The 22,733-nt window shown below is 43.5% G+C and overlaps 1 protein-coding gene across 1 annotated transcript; it reads right to left on the reverse strand.

The window, feature by feature from the left end:
* Positions 1 to 629: 629 nt before the first annotated feature.
* Positions 630 to 21,952, reverse strand: CDX2 (caudal type homeobox 2). Its single transcript, XM_087937892.1, has 3 exons — positions 21,448 to 21,952; positions 10,680 to 10,825; positions 630 to 1,223 (listed from the first exon to the last, which is right to left on the reverse strand). Exons 1-3 carry the CDS (start codon positions 21,950 to 21,952, stop codon positions 1,038 to 1,040), a joined length of 837 nt encoding a protein of 278 aa, XP_087794018.1. The 3' UTR covers positions 630 to 1,037.
* Between the last annotated feature and the right edge of the window lie 781 nt (positions 21,953 to 22,733).

Genomic DNA, 22,733 nt, shown 5'->3' on the forward strand with positions numbered 1-22,733 from the left:
TATTTTGGGAAGAGCTGCCTGTTATTTTAGGAGATGGCAGAAAATATATTTCAACAGCCAAACGATGTCCTCAAAATATTTACCCCAATTCCCAAATGTAGACATTATATTTTGTTAAGCAGCCCAGGCAGTAATGGGTCAGAAGGCAGTAAAACAGGATAACAAGGATTAAAGGATGCTCAGGATCACAAGTAAGGCTCAGCATGAATCTTACTGTCCTGCTGATTCTAAAAATATTCACTATTGGAAAAAAAAAAGTCCTAATAAAAATAGATTTTCTTCTCCCATAGTGTGTTGCTAACATCAGAGATAAAGAGATGGCAGGCGGCAGGCAGGAATCTGGATATAATATCATCACCACTTGTTTATATGCTTGTTTTCAATAAATTACCATCCAATTACTTGTTTCAAAGCATCTTAGCAAGCTTCTTTCTCTTATGCTTTCCTGCCAGTTGGGAGGTGAATGGTTCTTCTTTTCAGTTTGTTTAGGATACCAGAAAAACAAAGTAAAATATGGTTTAATTTCTTCTTTCCCTCCCGTTAACATTTATCATTAACCCAACACATTGGTAATTAAAAAAATGAAACAAAACAGAAAAGAACAACAAGCAGGCGTTCCAGGCCCAATTCCCTGAGAAAAGGTGTTTTTTTCATTGCAGCGTTAAATGTCAAGTGATACGATATCTATGGCAGCATCCGGGACAAGAATTAAACAAATTAAGGAAACTCAACTCCCTTCCTTCCCCTGTTGGCCCAGAGTATATTGATTGGCCCACAGTGTATTTTGTATATAAATGGGCAGAAAAATCCCAAAGTGTGACACTGTTCAGTGCAGTCCTAGTGCAGGATATAGAGAGTCGCCACCATTGCTTCATCCTTTTCACTCTTGGATTAGTGGGTTTTTTCTTCTTCTCCTGGGCTGGCTCGTGTGTGTGTGTGTGTGTGTGCGTGTGTGTGTGTGGCTGGTGGCCTCTTCCTCTTCTGTATGAAATGCAGAAACTTTTCGGCTGCTCAGTCTTTCCTTAGGACGATGGCTGTCACTGTGCAACAGTTGGGGTCAAGCCAGTAGCACCCAACACACCTCCACTGGGAACAGAGCCAGGTGTCCCCGCCTGCATGGAGGAGACGGGACTCAGGGGTTCCGATCCAGGCTGGGATTGTTGTAACTTTTTCTTGTTGATTTTCCTTTCTTTTGCCCGCCTATTTTGAAACCAGATTTTCACCTAGGGAGGAAGATAAGAGTTAGTGTCAAGAATAGTGAGCTAGGTATTTTCAACTTCACAGTCTAGTTTACAACCTAGGATTCCTGGGGGGGCCTCCCGCCCAAGTGATAACTAGACCCATCCTTATTACTTGCCATCCAGACAAGGTCAGTGAGATGGCACCAACTCTCAGGGCAGAGATTCATGGTCACCTTGGCTAAAGCTGTTTTGGCTGGATTGTACTCAAGTTTGTGAGTCTGGGCACAATGATGAGTTTATCATCACACAACACTCCTGTGCAAATTTACCTATAGAGTACTACAGAGTACTTACTCTGAGTAAACATACAGAAGGGATTGGATTAGAAAAGCAAAGCTCTCCCTTCTACCCTATTTTTAAGTGGAGATTTGCAGAAAGAGAGTACACTTGTAATAAATTCCTGAGAATCTAAGCAGAAAGATCATTTTTTTTAGAAAGAAGGAGAAGACCATCTTGTTTTCTTAAGGGAAATAAATATATCCACTTTGTTGTAACATTAGAATCAGAATTTTGTCTATTATGTGTAAAGTATCTCCATTTCTCAATCTGGCCAGCCTTAAGACAATGTTTCTCAACCCTGGCAGATACATGAACTTCAACTCCCAGAATTCCCAGCCAGCATGCTGTGGGAATAGGGCTTTACTCAAATGGTCTAGGCCAGGGGAGTCAAACTCAATTTCATTGAGGACCACAACAGGGTTGTAGTTGACCTTGCGGGAGGGGGCGTGGCCAACTGGGTGTGGGTGGCCAGCTTGATGCCACTCCCCAAACTGCTGACATGTTTCTTCTTCACATTGGGTAGACAGGCCGAAGCGACGCAGGTAGACCAGGCCGAAGCAATGCAAGGCAGCCCCTTACATTTTCCAGAATGGCCCCGTGGGCCAGATGCAACCGCATCACGGGCTAGATCTGGCCCACAGGCCTTGAGTTTGACATCCCTGGGTCAGGCTAAGGAACAGACTAGTAGAAACTCAGCACTAAATGTTAGATCATGTATGATAACATCATCTTTTAAAAAACATATAATAAATTGAGTGTTTTATATATATATATATATATATATATATATATATATATATATATATGTGTGGATCTTTGGTTGTTCGGGTTTTCTCCCGCGTAAGATTCGAAGTATCTAGGCAACGTTTCGGCAGAATTTCATCTGCCATCATCAAGTCCCACCCCCACTGGCAGTTAAAAGGAGGAAGCAGCTGCAATCTCCATTACTCTGAGAAGCACAGAGCCGGAGACAGAAGCCTGAAGATGATGAATGAGACTTCATCGAAACGTTGCCTAGACACTTTGAATCTTACGCGGGAGAAAACCCGAACAACCAAAGATCCATATATATATATATGTATGTATGTATGTATGTATGTATGTATGTATATATATATATATATATATATATATATATATATATATATATATATATATATATATATATATATATATATACAAATATACATATATACATATATATATATTTGTTTTCTGAGGTTTTGTAGGTATTTGTATGTGGATCTTTGGTTATTCGGGTTTTCTCCGCGTAAAATTGGAAGTATTTTGGTGATGTTTCGACGAAATCTCATTCGTCATCTTCATATATATATATATATATATATATATATATATATATATATATATATATATATATATATATATATGTCACAGACGAACACACTACAGAAGCCTGATGATGGCAGATGAAATTCTGCCGAAACGTTGCCTAGATACTTCGAATCTTACGCGGGAGAAAACCCGAACAACCAAAGATCCACATATAAATACCCGCGAGAACCTCAGAAAACAAATATATATATATACCAAAATCTGGGAGTGTGGATCAAGGCAATGTGGCTAGTAGTAAATTATGCTTCGGTCCCATGCAGTCTACTACCGTCCCATGCATGATACTCCAAGATTACAGACAGGAACTCAGAACCTGAGAGTTTCTCCATACAAAGCTTGCCTTTTAGCACTGAGCTAAAGCATTGCTGGATATAACTCAGGCTACTGAGGGTGTAAATGCAACTTCTAGGTGCACCTTTATAAGGCTCAGTGCTATTAAACCAGTGACATTTACTTCAGAAGAATTATACAACACACAACTGGAATGCCTACCCCATCAAGATCTTAATTGTGAACCTAAATGATTTACGAACCACAAACCTCACCACACAATTCACTAGAACAAATAGCACACGTGTTATCTGTGGCTGCCTAAACAGGTAACTTCAGAATATATAGTAGTTTTCGTCTACCTCTCAGGCAGTACAAAGCATTTTGCCAAAATTTTAGCATGACCAAAAAAGGAATATGGTAACATCCTCCCCCCAGTGCTTTTATACCATTAAGGTAAAGGTTCCCCTCTCACATAAGTGCTAGTGGTTTCCGGCTCTAGGGGGCGGTGCTCATCTCCGTTAGAAAGCCAAGGAGCTAGCACTGTCTGAAGGCATCTCCGTGGTCATGTGGCTGGCATGACTAAACGCCGAAGGCACACGGAACGCTGTTACCTTCCCACCAAAGTGGTCCCTATTTTTCTACTTGCATTTTTACATGCTTTCGAACTGCAGACAAGTAACGGGAGCTCACTCCGTTAAGCGGTGCTAGGGATTTGAACCGCAGAACTGCCGACCTTTCCGATCCACAAGCTCAGCCTCTTAGCCACTGAGCCACTATGTCCCTTCACCATTACCATTAGCATATTATAAAAAAGAGCACAATGTTATTCCTAAATATACTGCTTGCTGCCTTCCAACCACAGCTGGGTTTACACTACCATTCAACAGATCGAAATGCTTTCGGGATCCACTGACATACGAAATATTTTTTGTCCAGTCTTCAACTACAACAATGCCACCATGTAATAGGGATAGGGAGTTTTCTTATTTGCAGGAAAAAACCTCTTGTAAGTTTAGGACTGAACGTAGTTTGCTAGTTTGCGTTGCACGTTAAATTTGAGTTCAGGAAGGTTTCTTTGTAGTGGTGATTGTATCGAAGTAGAAAGCTGGGGCCTTTTTTGTGTTTTTCAGAGCAAGAGGAGAAAAGGAAAGAAAAGAGAATTAAAATGAATTTTAGAGGACAGGTTGGGGGAAAGTGTATCATTGACTTATATCCAAAATTCAACAGTAGAAAGTAGCAAAATCTAGGACACATTAGAGGCTGATTTAATATTCACCCAAACACCTGCAGGGGGGGCAGCGGGGAGGGGTGGAAGAAGCGAAGCAAAGCTACTAGTCATGTGGGAAACGACTCAGAACAAATGCACCTCTAGGAATGCCAAGGACACCTGGAGCAGGGGTGGTGCTCAGAAGTTAGAAACACAAGTCTATTGGACTTTGAAAATGAAGGTGTGTGTGTGTTTTGCAATAACAACTAAGCAAGCAAAGGGTATGCTAAGATGTCTTCACTGATAACTAAGGGGAATAAACAAAATCTGGCAGTGTTGGTATATAGAGGTGGCCAGTAACTGACTTTGTACAATAGATACACATGCACGCTTGGATTTAAGCCTCCTCAAATCTAAATGCAAACATTTTTTAGGCCTGCCTAGATTCCATGGAGATCAAAGGGATCTTAAACCCATGCCCATTCAGTAAGATCTTTCCTCATGATATTGAGCACCTGGGGGGCATTCAGAAATACTTTGCATGCATTTTTTTTAAATGATCCTGATTCCCCCCCCCCCTTTTTTTTTTTTTTCATTTTCACTCCTGTTACTGTTATGGGAAAAGTGAAAAGTAAACTAGGATTTTTCTGGCTTACTGCTTATATATTTAGCATAAATTATTATGCTATCTTGTATCATGCACTCCGTACTCTTGATGTGATATGGAAGAAAACCAGAGGTGGTATTCAGCAGGTTCTGACCAGTTCTGGAGTGGAAATTTTGAGTAGTTTGGAGAACTGGCAAATATCACCTCTGACTGGCCTCGCCCCACCCCCCAATTCTCTGCCTCCCAAGTCCCAAGCAGGTTAGTGGGGTGCGGAGGGAATGGGGATTTTGCAGTATCCTTCCCCTGCCATGCCCACCAAGCCACACCATGCATACCAAGCCAAGCCTACAAAACCAGTAGTAAAAAAAATTGAACCCCGCCACTGAAGTAAATGCCTCTTCTGGTAATATACTGTTCTGACCCAACTGGGTGCCCAGAGAGCAAACACAGACAAAGGCAGCAGCCCCCACCTTTCAAGGTTTAATCACGAATGCTGTTTCTTTACAGATAAAAGGCTGCTTTCCAACAATTATCTCTAACAAGAAAGAGCCTTGCCAAGTTGTTTGCCAAGGCGGCCAAAAACCCAGAGATAAGAACTAATTTACAAGATTCATGAACAAAGATGTCCACCAGTTGAGCTTAAAAGCTTCTTTGCTGTCTGCAAAGAATGCTTTTCCAAACCTGGCTTTTATCCTCTTGAGGGAGGGGCCATTACCTTGCAGCCTTACTCCTGAGTCTCCTGTGCTGCTGTAATTGTTCTTTCCTCTGAGTAATCCTTCGTGCACATGCACTTGGCACAGGCTCCTCAGGAACCTCCTCATCACTGCTGCCAGCCCCCACAATCTCTGAAGGCAGCAGTCCACTCCCTGATGGCCCTGGCCCTCATCAGAGTCATCGCTCTCCTCAGCCATCTGCACCTGCTGCCAGCTAACCACAACATATACAGAGCATAACTTCATGACCCTGAATTCATAGAACCAACTCTTCTGAGAAGACAGGAAAAGCACCCAAGAGTAATCTTTGCATGAAATCAGGAAGGACAGACACAATCTTTAAACATTTCATGTGCTTCTAGATTGCCCATGATGTACTTAAGTTTTAATCCACACAAGTTTTTTAAAAAGTTTGTTCAAGTTTAAGTGACTAATGGCATCTATAGGAAATAAAGACTACAAGACACATATTCTCAAACACTGCATGCAAAATGAAGAGATTTCCTAATAACTGGAATTTATTTATTTATGAAATTTACATGCTGTCCTTCTTACTGATAAGATGACTCTGGAAGGCTTACAACCAGTAAAAGGGTAAATATAAAAACAATTAAAATTACAAGCATAATTATCTTATGTAAAAACTACATAAATCTTCATGTAATCTCCCGGCAATGAGATGGGGGGGGGCATATAAATTTAATAAAATGAAATAAAACAATAAACTATGCAAGTCTTCAATCCATGCATTTTGATGCTTCGGATACAAGAGACACAAGCTAGCATGGTGCATTTTCTATACACACATTTTCTATATTTAGTTCCTATGTTTAGAAAGCAAAGATACATATGATGGGGGAGGAACTCACAGGTTTTTCTTTGCTCATCCTTCTCAGGAATACCAATACTGACACCATCAATAGCAACACCCTGACCCAGAAAAGAATGACACAATTGGATAGGGGCTACACAATAGCACTGAAGAAAGGAGATTTAACAGAGTGTGCATCCTTATCCTTAATGTTATATTAAATATTTATTAAAATAATTTAATTTAATTAATTATTTTAATAACTATTAAAAATAATGCCTAGGATCATCCAAGAGAGCCCCACATGTAAAGAGAGAGAGGACAGATACTCAACCTGGCTTTAGAAAGCAAAAGAAATGAGAGATGCTGTTGCTGCTGCAAGCTGGCTAATGGAGAAGGCCAAACAATATAAAAAGGAAACCACTTTGGACTTTAGTAACTTTAGAAAGGCCCTTGATTGTCTTGACCACATCAAACTGTAAAATGACTAGAAATTAGGAAACTAGGAACCCCAGAACATATCCTTGTCCTCATGTCGCTAAATGAGACATTTGTTAAGTGAGTTTCGCCCCATATTATGATCTTTCTTGCACAACTGTTTAAGTGAATCATCTTAGTTGTTAAGTTAGCAACGTGGTTGTTAAGTAAATCTGACTTTCCCATTGGCTTTGCTTGTCAGAAGGTTGTAAAAGTTGATCCCATGACTCCGGGACATTGCAACGGTCATAAATATGAGTCACTTGCCAAGCATCCAAATTTTGATCATGAGATCATGGGAAGGCCGCAACAGTCATAAGTGCGAAAAACAGTCATAAGTCACTTTTTTCATTGCTGTTGCAACTTCGAAAGGTGACTAAATGAACAGTTGTAAGTCGAGGACTATCTGTACATGCCTGTTCCATATATAAATAGAGAAGGGCTAGACTAGAGGAAGATGAATGTGGTTTTAAATGTGGAGGAAGAAACGGTAATCTTCACTATGCAGAATCACTGAAAATGTAAATGATTTGCAAGCTCTAGTAATGAAAGTCAAGAAGTTGCAGCAAAAACTGGGACTACAATGAAATAGAATGAAAGATCAAGCAAATGTCTAAAGGTACAACAACCAACTGGCAATGAAATGGTATATAAGATTCAGCATTTTAAAATCCAACGATTAGCAGTACAATAACTATTGGTAGCAGCCAAAAATAATTCAGAAAGTAGCATTTGGTAGAGTAAAGATCTCTTGGAAAAGAGATTCAGATTCCATGATGCCTAGAAACACCAGAACCATGCAACATTTTCTCTTATGATGCTCTTGACAGCTTTAAGACTTGTGGACTTCAACTCCCAGAATTCCTCCTCCAGTCATGTTAGCTCAGGAATTCTGGGAGTTGAAGTCCACAAGTCTTAAACTTGCCAAGTTTGAAGACCCTTGGTCAATACCATCTTGATGACAGATCATCCATCCATCCTTCCATCTTTCCATCCATCTTTCCATCCATCTTTCCATCCATCCATCCATCCATCCATCCATCCATCCATCCATCCATCCATGGATAGCAGGTTTTATTAAACTTCCTATATCTTCTTCTTGGGTCATAATTCAAGTCCTTTCTTCAAGCTGAAGAAAACCTAGTTAATACAAATAAATTATTTTCTCGTAAAAATGAAGTAAAAAATAAAGGCTGAGACAATGACAATTATTATTGCTCTAAATTGCAGGGATGTCTCCCCTCCTCTTTTTGATGTTTTCCCCCTAAAACCATATTTGTTGAGAAGAAAGTGATAACGCCAATAATGGCTCTGAACAAATGAAGAATTAATTCCACATACATGTAAAAGGACATTTATATCAACTGTCTCCATTTGAATCAACCTGATAGTTGCAACAGATTCTGGGTTATGGCTTGTAAAGTTTTGATTTAAAATATCCAAATTATTTATTGTTAAATTTCTTCAACCTGAATCTATGTAAAAGCATAAAAGTTGCAAACCTTTAAGCTCTTCAAATACCTGAAAAGCACCTCTTAGCAGCCCTACAACTTGCTACAGTACCTTAAATTTTCATCTTGCTTTCATCTTAGTATTTAAATTTGATTCTCAGAGGGTTGGCCCTACCTTTAGGATTGAGCAAGAGGGAACAACTTCTGGATAGCAAGCTTTATGTAGCTCTTGGACCACTCCATTTTTCTGTGGCTTCTAGATCTGGCCAACAACATTTAATGGCAAGCCACGATGCAAATTTGCATTTTTCCACTGTCTTTCATTTGTCAACAAAAGAAATAATTGTATAAGTCATCAGTATGACCTAAGACATATAAGTAAAATGTTAATCACTCCCTCTCTCAAAACATGCAAAAACAAAAAAGGCAAAATGCAGACAATTCCAGTTCCCTGCAGTTGTGAAATATCATGGAATCATGATATTGCACAACTTTGATCCTTGTTCACTAAAAAAAAGTACAAAAGTGGACAAGTATAATCCCAGATATAGAAAGATCTCAATGTCCCGAAATGCCAGCAGGCTGATACCTTAGGTGAAAGATATTTGCAATTTCTCATGATTTATGTTCATAATTAGCTTTTGGAAAACAGCTTTTTCTGCTTGGAAACCAATAGCCAGATGTCTGTGTACATAGCATTCTTATCCTTATCATGTGGATGCAAACAAGAATATACAGCATGCAAAACTAGGAAAAGAATAGACAAAATGCAAAAACCAGGAAAGTGCTAGCTGACAATATTGATGAAAAAAATATAATATCTGTGGGAATGTTAGAAATATTAAGCCTCTCAGTTTAAATTTGTTATCCGAAACTATCCTCCAAACTGTGATATTTCCATAAGGGGATAAAGAGCTATCCCAATATTGCAGCTTAGAAATGAGGATCTTTTCATAGCTGGATGCTGCACGTAATATTTTTATATATATACAGGGCTAGGATGATGCAATGAGTGTAGGGACAAACATTTTGGGGCATGGAGCTCTTTGAGGTGTTTGGGGAGAAGATTAGAGTCCCACCCTCCTCTTTTCATTAGATTAAGATTATGTTCTAAGTTTTTTAAATGTTTATCATGGCAGGAACTATGCTAACAATTTCCAGCAAATGGTGATCGAAAGTGGCTTTAGGAGTTACAGCAATGAAGCTTGAGAGTCCATTGTAGCCCATTCTTCTTCCAGGTTAAGCTTAGGGGATCCAGCCAAACTTGCTCTTAAAACCATTCCTTTTGCATGAATAATGAATTTGAAATGAATTACTGGACACATTGTGCTAAACTGTATTGAGCGAAGCAAGGACTGAAAAAAACCAGGTATAAATCCTTAGCGATGAAACTGGATAGATCAGTATTCCCTCCCTATTCCTTTCTTTCCTTCAACACATCAGGAAAGTGCTAAATTTAAAAAGCTGCATTAAATAAACTTGGACTTTTTATTAACTTAGCAAAGCCCAATTTTTGGGATTGTGACATTCACATTCTGGGCAGAGACAGAATTTGAAAGGTAAATGGCCTCTACATCACCAAATTTAAGGCTATTCTTACTAACTCTGGCTGAAATCAGAGACAAAAAGTGATTTTCATATATTAAAAAACCAGACTCTTTATAATGAAGCTTTATTTGACTTTATAAGTAAGTTGACATGCTTTTCAGCACCTAGAGGCCACCAAGTTAGGAAGGCTGTTTAAATTCAAGCACTAGTTCATTGTACAAGAATAGGCCTAGCTTTTCCACTTAGGGCATGCTGAACAAATGCAACCAACAGTGTAATAATCCTGGGTCTCTGAGAAATATTCCTATGTAATAAACCTGTTTTATTTTATAGGAATGACAAAAGCTCAGTAACAGAGCACTTGCTTTGCATAGGAAATGCATTTCTTGAAATTTCCACCACAGGCTGGATGGAACTGGTTTCCCAAATTCTGGACAGCTGTCTATCATCCTACAGTGACTCTGAGTAAATTAAGGGGATATTTTTCCCATTCTTAAAACACAGTTTCTTTCATATTGAAAGGGACATTCATTTACATATTCTTAAAAGGCAGGGTGGCTTGTTTAATACAAACACTTTGGTGTATTATATTTTATTAGTCATTGTGTGCATTTATCACTATAAACAAAAGTAAGATCAGGAAGGTTTACTGGAAGAAGAGAGGGAGGTTGAATACTGAGTGGGGAAGCTTGGAAACATTACACAGAGCAAAGTCTTACTTGTCTCTCTGACAATCCCAGTGTGGCTGCTAGCTCAGCTTTTCTCCGAATGGTGATGTAACGGCTATAATGAAACTCCTTCTCCAACTCAAGTCGCTGGTGATCTGTGTAAACCACACGGTACTTGTCTTTCGTCCTGGTTTTCACTGGGAAAAGAGATATTAGTGAGTTGAAAAAAAGCACACTAGCACCATCATATTTAAATGCCCACTTCTGAAATGATATATAACCAGAGCATAGGCTATACGTAAAATGCCAACTAGCTTCCAGCAATCAAATGGGGCATGCATAAGTGCACCAGTGTGCCTACCATCCCTGTCCTACTGCTCCCATTTATTTGTACTCATTTATTATGTATACACTTATTACTAATTTATACTTATATGTTTATATGTTATGTTCATACTTATTTATATTTGTTTTCTCATATGTGCTTGACAAACTAAACTAAATAAATAAAATGAAGAGTTTCTGAACACACTGGGAAAAGGAGGAAATATTCTTTAGAATATAATCAAATTCTAAATGTAGATCTTTCCTCTCAGTTTCCAAAACTCAGCTGCTAATTATTTTTACCACCTCCCACTCCAACAAGTTATGGAAGGATTCCCCTCTTTTTTACCAGTTTAAATTTACTAAACCCTTAAATGTCGTGCTCAAAGAGGAAGTGATTTTCAAACAATGAGTGCTTGTAAAAAACAAGCAGCTGCAGGATTTATGGCCACCAAACCAAACACATCCACACCAGCCCGTGTGTTGGAGGGTGGGTTGCACTTTGATTTGTGGGTGTATATTGTAACTGGGCCTGTTATGATCAGAGCTTAGAATTAAAAGCAATTTATCCTTGAAAATGTACTTAAGAAATCAGCTTTCAGCATGGATGATATACACAATGCTGTCCTAACAAATAAGCACTCTTAAGCAATTCTGAGTGTAAGGAAACAGACTTAAGTGCATGTTAGCTCATTTACAAGATATCCTTGAGGCATAAGATCTTCTACTGAAATGAGTTGCACATGGAAACTTGACAATTCATTTCAACAGGGCTTGAGCACAATCCTGCTAAATTATATTTATGGTGTAGAATATATCAAATAACTGGTACAATTATTCAAAATGATACAAATCTACATTAATACTTTTTTCAACGTAGAATGAAGACCTAAGAGATTCAGAAAGATTTTTTCCCCAGGTCCCATTAGTATTTGTATACATTTCTATTTCTTTGCATCCAAGTTCTGATTTTCCAAATAAAGAATGGCAACTTTAATTACTGTACATATATGGATAAATATGTTAGCCAAATACAATGTCTTTTGTATGAGGATGGTCATCTTAAAATCACCTTTAAACTGGCAACCTGTGAATTTGATTAGTTTAACAAGCTATATTTGACAGGAACTCCAGTGCAGGAACTCCAATTAGATGACAACAAAGATGAGAAATTGAAATTTGAGCTTTGAACTAGGAATCTGGAAGCACATCATCCTTTTTGGGGATGACATCCAATTTTCTAGGTTTGCCTTGGAGTCCTCATTTTCTTCAATCTTGAAGTAAAATGAATTTGCTTAAGTGTGTAATAATTCCTTTTCTGTTTGTTTATTCTTACAGATGCTTGGATTGGTAAATCCTGCCCCAAAGATTGTTCAGGTTGCCCAGAAATAAATACCATATGAAAGATGTTTTCTACATATAGTAGTAGTAGTAATAATGATGAAATAAGATGATTGGTGGTGCTTCCCCATTCATATCAATGATTATAAAATCTTCATTTCTTTGTAATCATTCTGGCTGGGAATATCCACACCACTCATAACAAAAGGACTCTCTCTTTTTTTCTTAAAGGGTGATTTGCCTATCAGGTGGTATATCAGGTTCTTACTCTAGCTGATGTTAAAGAATATAAAATATTTCATTTTGCTATTGTCACTTAGAGACGTGGCATCAAAAAGCCATTTCAGTTCACAGGAAGAAGCTAAGAAGACCAAATAAAATCAGGAATGGGGGACACTTGGAAAACCTTGCTAGAACTTTCTTTCTCAACCTGCTGATCCAGCAATTTGAACCTAGTGTCCATTTTACGTTTTCTCTCTCTCTTTGCCTTGGACTGTTCAGTCTAAAATCTTTCGCTTTTTAAAAAAGAAAAACCGACTGAGATCCTTTGGAGAGTGGCCTCCAAATCCAATCCGGAAGCTTTGCCGTCTTTTTTTCTTGTTACTTCCCTCTAAGGCCGGTTTAAGCAGAGGTTTTCCGGGAGGAAAGGAAGGAATCGCGGCCCCCGGCTAACTCCACCACCGCAGCCCCGAGACACTTCTCTCGTTTCGGGGTCCCCGGATTCTCTTGCAGTGTTTCTTTTCCCCTCTTGGTTTCTGCCTCTCTGCCCAGCCAAGATCAGAGAGCCCCGCTCGGGAGGCCCTGTCGGGTCAGGCCGAGCTTGGCTCGACTGGGCCAATAAAGCCAGGCCTCAAAGCGCCGCTGGTGCAACCTCGCCGGGGGACCGGCGGCCGACCTGAGGAAGGGCCGACACAGCGTGCCCCAAGGTCCGTCTGAGCAAAGCGCCGCCGGCTCCCCGCATCGCAACCCCGCATCACTTCCCGCCTGATTTTTTTTCTTTTTTGGGGGGTGTCGGTATGCATCGCCTGGGAAGAGTTGGGGGGCGATTTCGGCTTCTAAGAAGAAGGTCGAAATGGAAACTGTTTTCCACCCCGTTGAATTACGGAGGGGGCCCCGCGCTTTTGGAAAGGAGGGTGAAAGGCGATTGCAACCGCGTTTCGAGTGATAGTAGGCGGCCGCCTCCCTCCAGGAGATAATTCAGGGTTTAAAACAGTTGGGTCTACATTTTTCACTCAAGAAGACATTAAAGGTTTCTCAAAACAGAGTGACAACCCTCCCGCCCCCAAGAGTTGTGTGATTATTTTTGTTTCCACGCGCTCTGTTTGCTGAACTCTTGACATAATAATTAATATTGTAATAAATTATAATATTGCCATAATGAATAATGCAGTGAAAAGGGTTTTGCAACCAGGGGGAAATTGAAGTCCCGTTAGTCAAGATCCCATCCCACCTTAGCCAAATAGTCTGAAAATGAGGGATTGAGATGATCCCAAAATTTGATCTGCACCTCCTGAGATTTAAGGAGTGGGAGTGAATAGATCCCTTGATCTATTTTTTTTCTTTCTCTCTCCTTTCATATATACTGTGTACATTTTCTATTTGAGTACATTTCTTAAACACTGTAGTACCATAATTTTTATATCTATGCAATCAGTTTAAATATGGGGAAATCATATTTCCTCTTACCACAGAAAATCTTCAGCCCTGGCACACTTTTTAGATGATATACAGTACATAACGGTGATGTAGTCATTGTAATATTAATATTAAAACAATGGGGGAATTATAACAATACATTGCCTTTGGCACTTAATCGCTTGTAGGTTTTGGAAAACAATGGACATGTTTTCTTTTTGTTATAACAAATAATGGCTAATGTATGTTTTAAATAGTTGCACATAACAAGCCCCAATGGAATAGAAAGTATTATTTTTCACTGATGCTGGGAGAGATTCATAGCTTTGGGATATTTTGCCTGGTAGGGCAGAACATGCAAAAGGGGAAGGAAAAGTCAATATGAATTACTTGGTCTGGGCTTCAAGTCTCATCTCAGGGAGTTGGTGAGGCTAGAAGCTGTTGAGGGAAATTAAAATCAGTCCATTTCTGGAAGATCAGAATTTTGCTTTAACACAATGGATAAAAAGATAGAGGAGATATAAAACCATCCAGATCAGGAGAGGAAGAAATCAACTGGATCTCAGAGTGAATACAAAAGGAACTAATTTTGTTAGAATTTCTCGAACATTTCAGAGAAGTCTGAAGATAAAAACAAATTCTAGGAATCTCTTCTGGAATGGATTGTGGTATGTATGTGTTTACACTTAAAAGCAAACAATCCATTTTAAGGGATTCCTTTTCTTTTAGCACAATCCTATGAATGCCTACTGAGAAATACATTTAAAAGGGATCAGGTGGGTTTTTATTATAAGGAAATAGGTGTTGCAGTTGTTTTCTTTTGGTTTGTTTGATTATTCAAAACGGAGGCTGGCTAAATGCTGCTTGACTTTAAAAGATACAATATTTCAGAAGTATAACAACTATTATTTAATACAAATTATGAGATGCATGCAATATACAATATTCATATATTTGATTGCAGCAAGTGTGTGTGTGTCTTGTTTGTGTATGTGGATATATGATATGCATTTTTGCACATGCTATTCAATATGATGTGTTTGAGGTTTATGACCCTTAAGGAGAACCACTATATGTTTTATAGGGGATATAACTCCATAAAAATCAAGCTGTTTATTGGAGTAGAAATCTAAAGGGAATGGATCCCATTTCCCGCTGATCTGCCAGGGAAAGGGATTTTGTGATCTAACCAAAACCAGCCCTCTATACTCTTAGCACCGCTCCCCACTTCTTCTTTGCCCCAAACAAAGGAGAGGCAGGCCTGAAAGGGTATGGTATATTTCAGTATTGACTGTGAAAGTCTGTCTTCTGCCTTCTTCCATTCTCCTCTTTTCCGGGGAGGGAAAAGTAGAAAACAATGGTGAGGAAAGGTGTAGATCAAAGCAAGATGAGTTTCCACCCCCCCACCCCCCAGTAGTGACGGATGGGGGGGAGGGGCTGCCCAGGAGGAAAGTCCGGGCTCCAAGCTGCGCCACTGTTATCATCACAAAAGGTGCCTGGACCTCCCCCCAGCCATCTTTTGTGTAGCATCTTCTATCACTACTGTCCTAAGTGCATTTGCTATATAGGGTGAATCCAACCAACCCACATAAAGGGGGGACACTTAGAGGGCCTACAACCAGGCTACTAAATCACATTTGCCTTCTTTCCGAGATCCAGTTGCCCTTCATCTGAGAAGAAAATCGCACCCAGTTAAACGGAAATAATACTCATTCCTATTTTGCCAAGGACAACTTCCTGGACTGGATGCCATAGGTTTTGGAAAGGAAGCCATCCCAGTTCAGCCTGGGTACTTCCCACACACCCACCAAGATTGGGGAGAGGGAGAAAGGTCAGGGGAGTTAGAGAAAGTGAATCGTAATTACAATGCTGTTTTTGATTAAGTTGAATTTTGATTAAGCCTTTCCAAGGTGCAGAGTTGCTTGGGGAATGAGAAGAGGGAAAGTGCCCAAGTCAGATGATCACTTGCTAATGAGATCAGATTTAGGGAAGAATCTCTAACACAGCAGGTAGGCCCAGAAATCTTTCACTTTCGGCTCTCTGCAAAACCGACCGGAAGGGAAATAAATCCAGAAAAGGAAAGTTGGCCGAATTTAAGTGGGGAAAAGAGAGAGAGAAAGAGAAGGAACTAGGGAAGGAAGGAAAGAAGGAAAGGAAGGGGAGAGGGAGAGAGAAGGAGTGTGTGTGTGTGTGTGTGTGTGTGTGTGAGAGAGAGAGAGAGAGAGAGAGAGAGAGAAAGTAATCCAAAAACAAGAACCAGTCCCTGAACTCAAGCAAGCCCAGGACTGCAGCCAGAGGTAACAAGAGGCAAGTTAGAGGTTTCATCAAGTGTCTAGTCCAGGGGTCCCCAAACTCGGCAACTTTAAGACTTGTGGACTTCAACTCCCAGAATTCTCCAGCCAGTATAGTCTTAAAATTGCCAAGTTTGGAGACCTTTGGTGTAGTCGCTCTCCTTGCTAGGCGAAAATCCTTCAAGAGTGGCCCAGCAAGGACGGGAGGGCAAGACCTCCTTCCGAGGCCCGGAAGCCAGATCCTCAGCTGGGCAGCGGACGGGCAGGAGATGCTCCTGTCCCGCCGGCTTTGGAGAGCCCTCCGTGTTCCTTCTCACACAAGCATCGGAAGAGGAACCGACGCACGGCCGTTGAAAAGCAAGGAGCAACCGCGGGGCTGACAGCAGGGCGCCCTGCGAGATGGGCAAAGCAGCAGCCGGAGCTGCGAAGGAGAATCTAGAGGCATGCTCTGCAGCGTGTCAGAAACCAATAGAAAGCTAACCGCGCAGTCACCGATGATTTATTGGTCTGTAATTGGTTATAAAAAAAAAAAATCTTTTAAGTGGCTGTAACCAGGCCTCCAGGCTTCGCTTCCCCTGAAGTCCGACATCAGCTCCACCGGAACTAGCGCTCGGACAATCGCCCTTAAGCAGCGGCTGGGGTGGGGAATAAGACTCGTAGCTTAGCTCGGAGTGCCCAGGGCCCCTTTCCGTGTAACCCAAGCTTTCCTTCACTTGAGCTGTACGCCAGGAATAGAAATGGAATGGAATAGAATAGAATAGAATAGAATAGAATAGAATAGAATAGAATAGAATAGAATAGAATAGAATGGAACGGAGTGGAACGGAACGGAACGGAGTGGAATACAATACAATACAATACAATACAATACAATACAATACAATACAATACAATACAATACAATACAATACAATGGAATAACAGAGTTGGAAGGGACCGTGCTTAAGGCAGGACATCCTACACCACTTCAGGCAAATGGTTATCCAACATTGTTTTTTTTTAAAAAAAACTTCTAGTGTTGGAGCATTTACAACTTCTGGAGGCAAATTGTTCCACTGATTAATTGTTCTAACTGTCAGGAAATTTCTCCTTAGTTCTAAGTTGCTTCTCTCCTTGATTAGTTTCCATCCATTTCTTCTTGTCTTGCCCTCAGGTGCTTTGGAGAATAGTTGGACTCCCTCTTCTCTGTGGACCTGAGAGAGAAGCTGGCACAGACCTTCTTTTGGCCAAGGGATATATTTGGGGCTGCCGGGAAGGGAAGAGGTTCCCACCCACCCCTTGCCAACTTTTATTTGCAGGGAAGGTAGAATTTGATGGAAGAATATTCCTGCCATTGCGGCTTGGACCTTCCGGCCCCAGCCATGGTGGGGTAGAACCAAAGCTTGCGGCGCTTCCCAGTTGTGCTGGATTACAACCCCCACCATCCGTAGACAGGGCTATCGGGGGCCACGAGTGACGGATACTAAGGTCAAGCAAGAACGAGAGAAACTCCGTATGGAAAGCTACTTCAGGGCACTTCGCCAGGCCGGGCTCTGGTTGAGACAACCAGGCTGGGAAAGTTCTCCAGCTGTTGAATCTCAGGGAAGTTCCCGCGCGCAAACGCCACGGGGGTTTCATCTTCTAGGAAAAGCAGCCGAAACCCAATCGTTTTGGGGGGAGTCCTTTTGGCTTCATCTCGAGATAGTCTCAGAGCTTTCCCGCCTTGGCAGCCAAAGGAGAAAAAAGTCTCCAGAATCTGGGAAACCGCGGGGGTTCCCTTAATCCTCGCCTCGCGCTAATTTCTACACTGCATGCCTTGAACTTTTCCGAAAGAGCAGGTTCCGCATTTTATTTACGTTTCTTTGGTGAAATGCTTAAGACGACAGGGTCAAAGTGGCGTCTTGATCGCCTGTCTGCATTCAAAACTTTTTTATTCTTCACACCCAGAATGTATAAGGACCTTCTATTCGAGCAACTCTGCCTTTCTCTCCGTGTACTTGCGTTTGCGTGTGCACACACATACACGCATAAGTAACACACAAGGACAGAATATTAGGCAGAATCCCGAGCTCATTGGAACTATACAGTAACTGATTCTCCCAGTCTCGGCGGGCATTAAAAAAAAAGGCCTACGCGCATTGGCAGGGCTTTTTCTTCTAAAACATGGCTCGAGGTTTATGCAAAAGGGTTGGATTTAAACCGGTTCCAGTCTCATTGGAATCCAGATCTTAGATAGGGATACTGTAATTAATATTAAATCTGCCTTGGACTGCCTGAGAAATAATTCCTCACCTTCCAATTCTGATTTGAATTGATCTCTAAGCAAGTCGTGTCGACTTCCCACCCTAGCTTTGCAGCCAACATTGCTTGTTTCCGTGCATGAAGGTTTAGTACCTTTTAATACCGAAAACGGAGGGCGATCTCCGAAGATTTAGCCCATGATAAATATTCTGATATCGCCAAGAATTTCAGAATTTAGCCCACAAGAATTCAGCTCTCGTCCTATAACCAGTTCTAGAAATCATTCAAAAGTGTCTCTAGTTACCCACTGCGAATAACACGTCTGGAGAAATCGGGGCGGAACAATTCAAAGGAAGCTGGGGGCTCTGAAAAGGGTTTCACGCGTCTTTGTGTGAAGCCCCACCCGGGATGGTCCTCAGTGGCTCTCAGGTACCCCGGGCCAGGTCCAAACATCGTAAGTGAGAAAACGTTTAGGCCTGTCCTGCTCCGGGGTTTGATCCTTGCTCCCGGAAGGATAACAGGCGCTGTCTATCCAAAAAACAAAAAACCTCGACAGATTGCCAGGTTCTGGGCAGCCCTAGTTGGACCCCGCCCCGATCTTTCTTTCAGGCTTGCTCAGCCCGCTCCCACCCCGTCACCTCCCGTCGCTTCTGGACTACAATCCTATGAAACTGCACAGATTCCCCACCCCACCCCACCCCACCCCGGATCTATGGACTCTGTAGCCTTGGATGGCAAACGACCAGTGGAAGAACAGCCTCGGCGGCCTTTTCCGTGTCTAACGTTGTTCTTCCGACTCTAGTTCGGTTCTGGAGGGGCCACTACTACCCTTTCCAGAGCAACCGGTTGTCTTTATAGCAAAATGCACTTGAAAAAGGAAAGGGGGCTTCTAGGCGAGCCTGCTACGAGCCCTCAGCTTTGCTCAGGTGCTTGTGAAAGACTGGCCCGTCCAAAGCGGCCGGTTGCGGAATTATCACAGTTTGAGCTCTTGAAATGCCCCGTTTCAATGCTTGAAATGATAAAAGGTCCCGAAAGCCCCTGCGGATGCCCCGAAAGGTGAAGTTGAAAGTCGCCGATGAAATGAGGCCTTCGTTCTTGACTCTTCCCGAAGCCGAAGCGCCCAGAAGACCTTCTTTTCATTGGCACGGAGTAGCCTTGCTCTGAAGGTCAAGATGCCAAGCCCAGTTTGGATTGGCATTCTTTTTTTTTCTTTTTTCTTTTAAAAGAAGGGGCTGCAAACGGCCAACCGAATAAACCATTTCCAGAGCCCCTGAGCTCTGGAAGTTGAAAGGAAGTCGGTAGATTAGATGATGACGGCAGACTCACCCACGCTAATCCGGGATTGTTAGGCGAACTAGCGGGCGAGTTGGAACATCAGATCCAAACAGAGTCGAAATAGAATCTTTACCCGCTTCTCCCCCCCGCCCATGGCAGGTAATGTCACACTGGGGCTGGCCGAGAGGGTCCAAAAAGTCATAAAGGGTCTCCCAGGAAGCTTCCCCCAATCTTTGGAGTTGAAAATATCCTGGGAAAGGCGGGTTGCAATTCTTCGTCTCTGGCCAGCGCTCTGGTGTCGTAGGTTCTAGGGGTGTGAGTTGCAGTTCACATTCAAATTCCAAACAAACAACACTTTCCTTTGCAGATTGTTCTCGTCTTCTTCTTTTTGTTAAACTTGTGGCCGATTAGATAGTGTAGCCCAGGGGTCTCCAACCTTGGCAACTTTCAGCCTGGAGGACTTCAACTCCCAGAATTCTGGAAATTGAAGTCCACCAGGCTGAAAGTTGCCAAGGTTGGAGACCCCTGGTGTAGCCTAAAGAACAGGGCCTGCAAAAAAAATTGCAAAAAGAGCGGACTTTGCATTCGCCCCTCTGTGAAGCGGCGCTGCCTGTAAAACTCAAGCCACCTACCGGTATTTGCCCTCGAGGAATCAGTAGCAGCAGCTCGATTTCAGTGGGAGTTATTCCCAGGCCAGTGTGAAAAACTTTGCAAGGCACAATTGCCGGGCGAAGCTCCCTGACGCCTCTCAAAGCAATAAATACAAAGGGTCTTTATAGAAGAAATAAAGCACAAATGCTCTTCCCGATCCTCGCACCCATTTTAAGTCGAGGCGTTCTCTTGTCCCCCCTTCCTCTTTCTTTCCATCCCCCCCCCCGCTTTTGAAATCAACGGCTCAACAAACGGCGACAGAGTGTACAGAAAGCCAGATAGTGGAAAATGTAATTTATATCTTCTTCAGTGAATGCAACCGTCTTGAATGACAAAACACAAGCGCGAATACCCACCAGTCTATCCGAAACTTTCCAACCTGAGGGGTAGTTTGGATGGAACCCTTCTAGATATGGGAGGGTGGGCGTTGAGACCACAGCCCCTTTGCCTAACCCTAACCCCTCCCGGGAAGAAAGGAGGTGCAAGGTATTGAGGCAGGGACTCTTTGTTTTCAGTGGGGGGAGGGTGTCAAGGAATCTGGGCGCTAAAAGCCAACACCTGCCCCACCGAAGTCCCCGACCTGCCTGTGGGGACGGTCAGCCTTGCCGCATCCTCGATTCCCTGCTAAGCAGGTTCCGAAGAGTTGGCCCGTTTTCTCTTGATGGGGGGAGAACCGGATCAGCACAGATTGTGTCGCCAAAAGAAAGCCGGCGGCGCTTGGCCGGCGTTTTTCCGTTTGTCTGTTTTTAAAGCGACGGACCCAGATTCTCCGATCAAACCAGGCACATTAATGGGGGAGCACCGGTCCCATAAGGCTGGAATCAGTCAGCTCAGCTTCCCACTCCCCCGCCCCCCCCGGCTCTCTTCTCCTTCCCTTTCAACTCTGCAAGTCAAGACACATCCCTGCCAAAGGGCCCTCGGGGCTGGTGCAGAGTGCCCTTGGCAAGGGGCCACTGCGGGACCGAAGCTTGCCTTCCCGGGTGGAGAGGCAAAGCCCAGGCGGGCTCTCGGGCACCTCTCGTCGGAATGACACACGCACACACAAACACACACACACAGCCTGCCAGCCCTTTCCGCCTTACCGGGTCCCCCCGCCGTGGGCTTCCTCATCCAGTCGCAGAAGTTCCGCCGCTGGCCGCCAGGGGAGAGAGGATCCGACCCGAGCGGCGGGTTGAGAGGCTGCATCAGCCCCGCGGAAGGGGGGACCCCGCAGGGGGGCGCCGGAGGTCCCTGGGAGGGGTGGTGCGGGTGCGGGAGGTAGTCTCCGGCGGGGCTGTAAGCCAAGGCGGCCGGGCTGGGTCCGTGCAGGGCTGCGGCGGCCGCAGGGGCCGTCCCGGGGCCGCCCGCCTGCCCATAGCCGTTCCACTCGTCTCGCAGGGGCGCGCCGTAGGCGGCTGTCCAGGGCGACCCTGGCGACTGAGCGTTGTCCAGTCCGATCCCAGCGGGCACGTGGTAGGCGCCGTAGTCCGGATACTGCGGAGCGCCCACGAAGTTTTGCGCGGCGCTCAAGTTCAGCCCCCCCGCGTGGCGCACCGAGCCGGGGTACATGGAGGGGCTCTCTTTCTCCAGCAGGTAGCTCACGTACATGGTGGTCCGAGGCGAGCGGCGCTCCTCTGCATGCTGCTGCTGCTGCTGCTGCTGCTGCTGCTGCTGCTGCTGCTGCGGGAAGAGGCTTGGCAAGGGGCGGACTGGCGATGGGGGAAACAGGCTGAGCCGAGCTGGGCTGCGGCTTCCTCGGGCCTTAAGGGCTGCGGGCTTCCTCCGGGCGTAAAGGCGCTCCCCGCGCGGCTTTGGAGGCAACCGGCAACCCCCGGGAGCTGCTGAGGACGAACGATTCTTGAGGCGGCTCTCTTGGAAATGGCCAGGCCAGGCCCACGACCCGAGGCAGGTGACGTGGAGAGAGGGAGGAGGGAGGGAGGGGAAAGGAGAGCCGAGAATGAGAGAGAGAGACAGAGAGAGAGAGAGGCGGGCGGGCAGGCACCGGGGCTGTCTCGCTTGCTCCTCGCCCCCCAAGGAAGATTTGCATTTAAAAGGAGAAGCGAGAGGGCACAACGACCTAGCCAAAGCATTTATTGTTTTAAGAGCTTCCTTCTTCCATTGCAACCTGGTGCACTTTAACCTCCAATCGCAGGTTCAAAGGATTCAACCCGAAGGATTTGCAAAAGAGAAAGCAACTGGGGGGGGGGGGGAGGCGCGGAGGCGGGGGGAGGGGGCTCGGTTAAGGAAGGGTAAGGTGGGAATGGAAAGCCAGAAAAGCCGGGAAGTCTGGCAAGGATGAATGCAGGAGGCGCGCGCGTGTCTATCTGTGCGTGTGCAAAGGTGGCTCTTGAAAATAAAAAGAAAACCAAGGAATTGAGGGAGGGACAAC

The sequence above is a fragment of the Pseudonaja textilis genome, chromosome 7, assembly GCF_049901715.1.
Source record: "Pseudonaja textilis isolate UNSWEBS1 chromosome 7, rPseTex1.2, whole genome shotgun sequence".
In the NCBI taxonomy this organism is placed as follows: Eukaryota; Metazoa; Chordata; class Lepidosauria; order Squamata; family Elapidae; genus Pseudonaja; species Pseudonaja textilis.

What these genes read in the sequence shown, in the direction of transcription:
- CDX2 (XM_087937892.1), bottom strand. Translation starts at nt 21,952, where the DNA reads ATGTACGTGAGCTACCTGCTGGAGAAAGAGAGCCCCTCCATGTACCCC. An exon ending in GCCCACGGCGGGGGGACCCG is followed by an intron (nt 10,826 to 21,447) that starts GTAAGGCGGAAA and finishes CTCTTTTCCCAG; the next exon opens with TGAAAACCAGGACGAAAGAC. An exon ending in TGGGATTGTCAGAGAGACAA is followed by an intron (nt 1,224 to 10,679) that starts GTAAGACTTTGC and finishes CTTCCTCCCTAG; the next exon opens with GTGAAAATCTGGTTTCAAAA.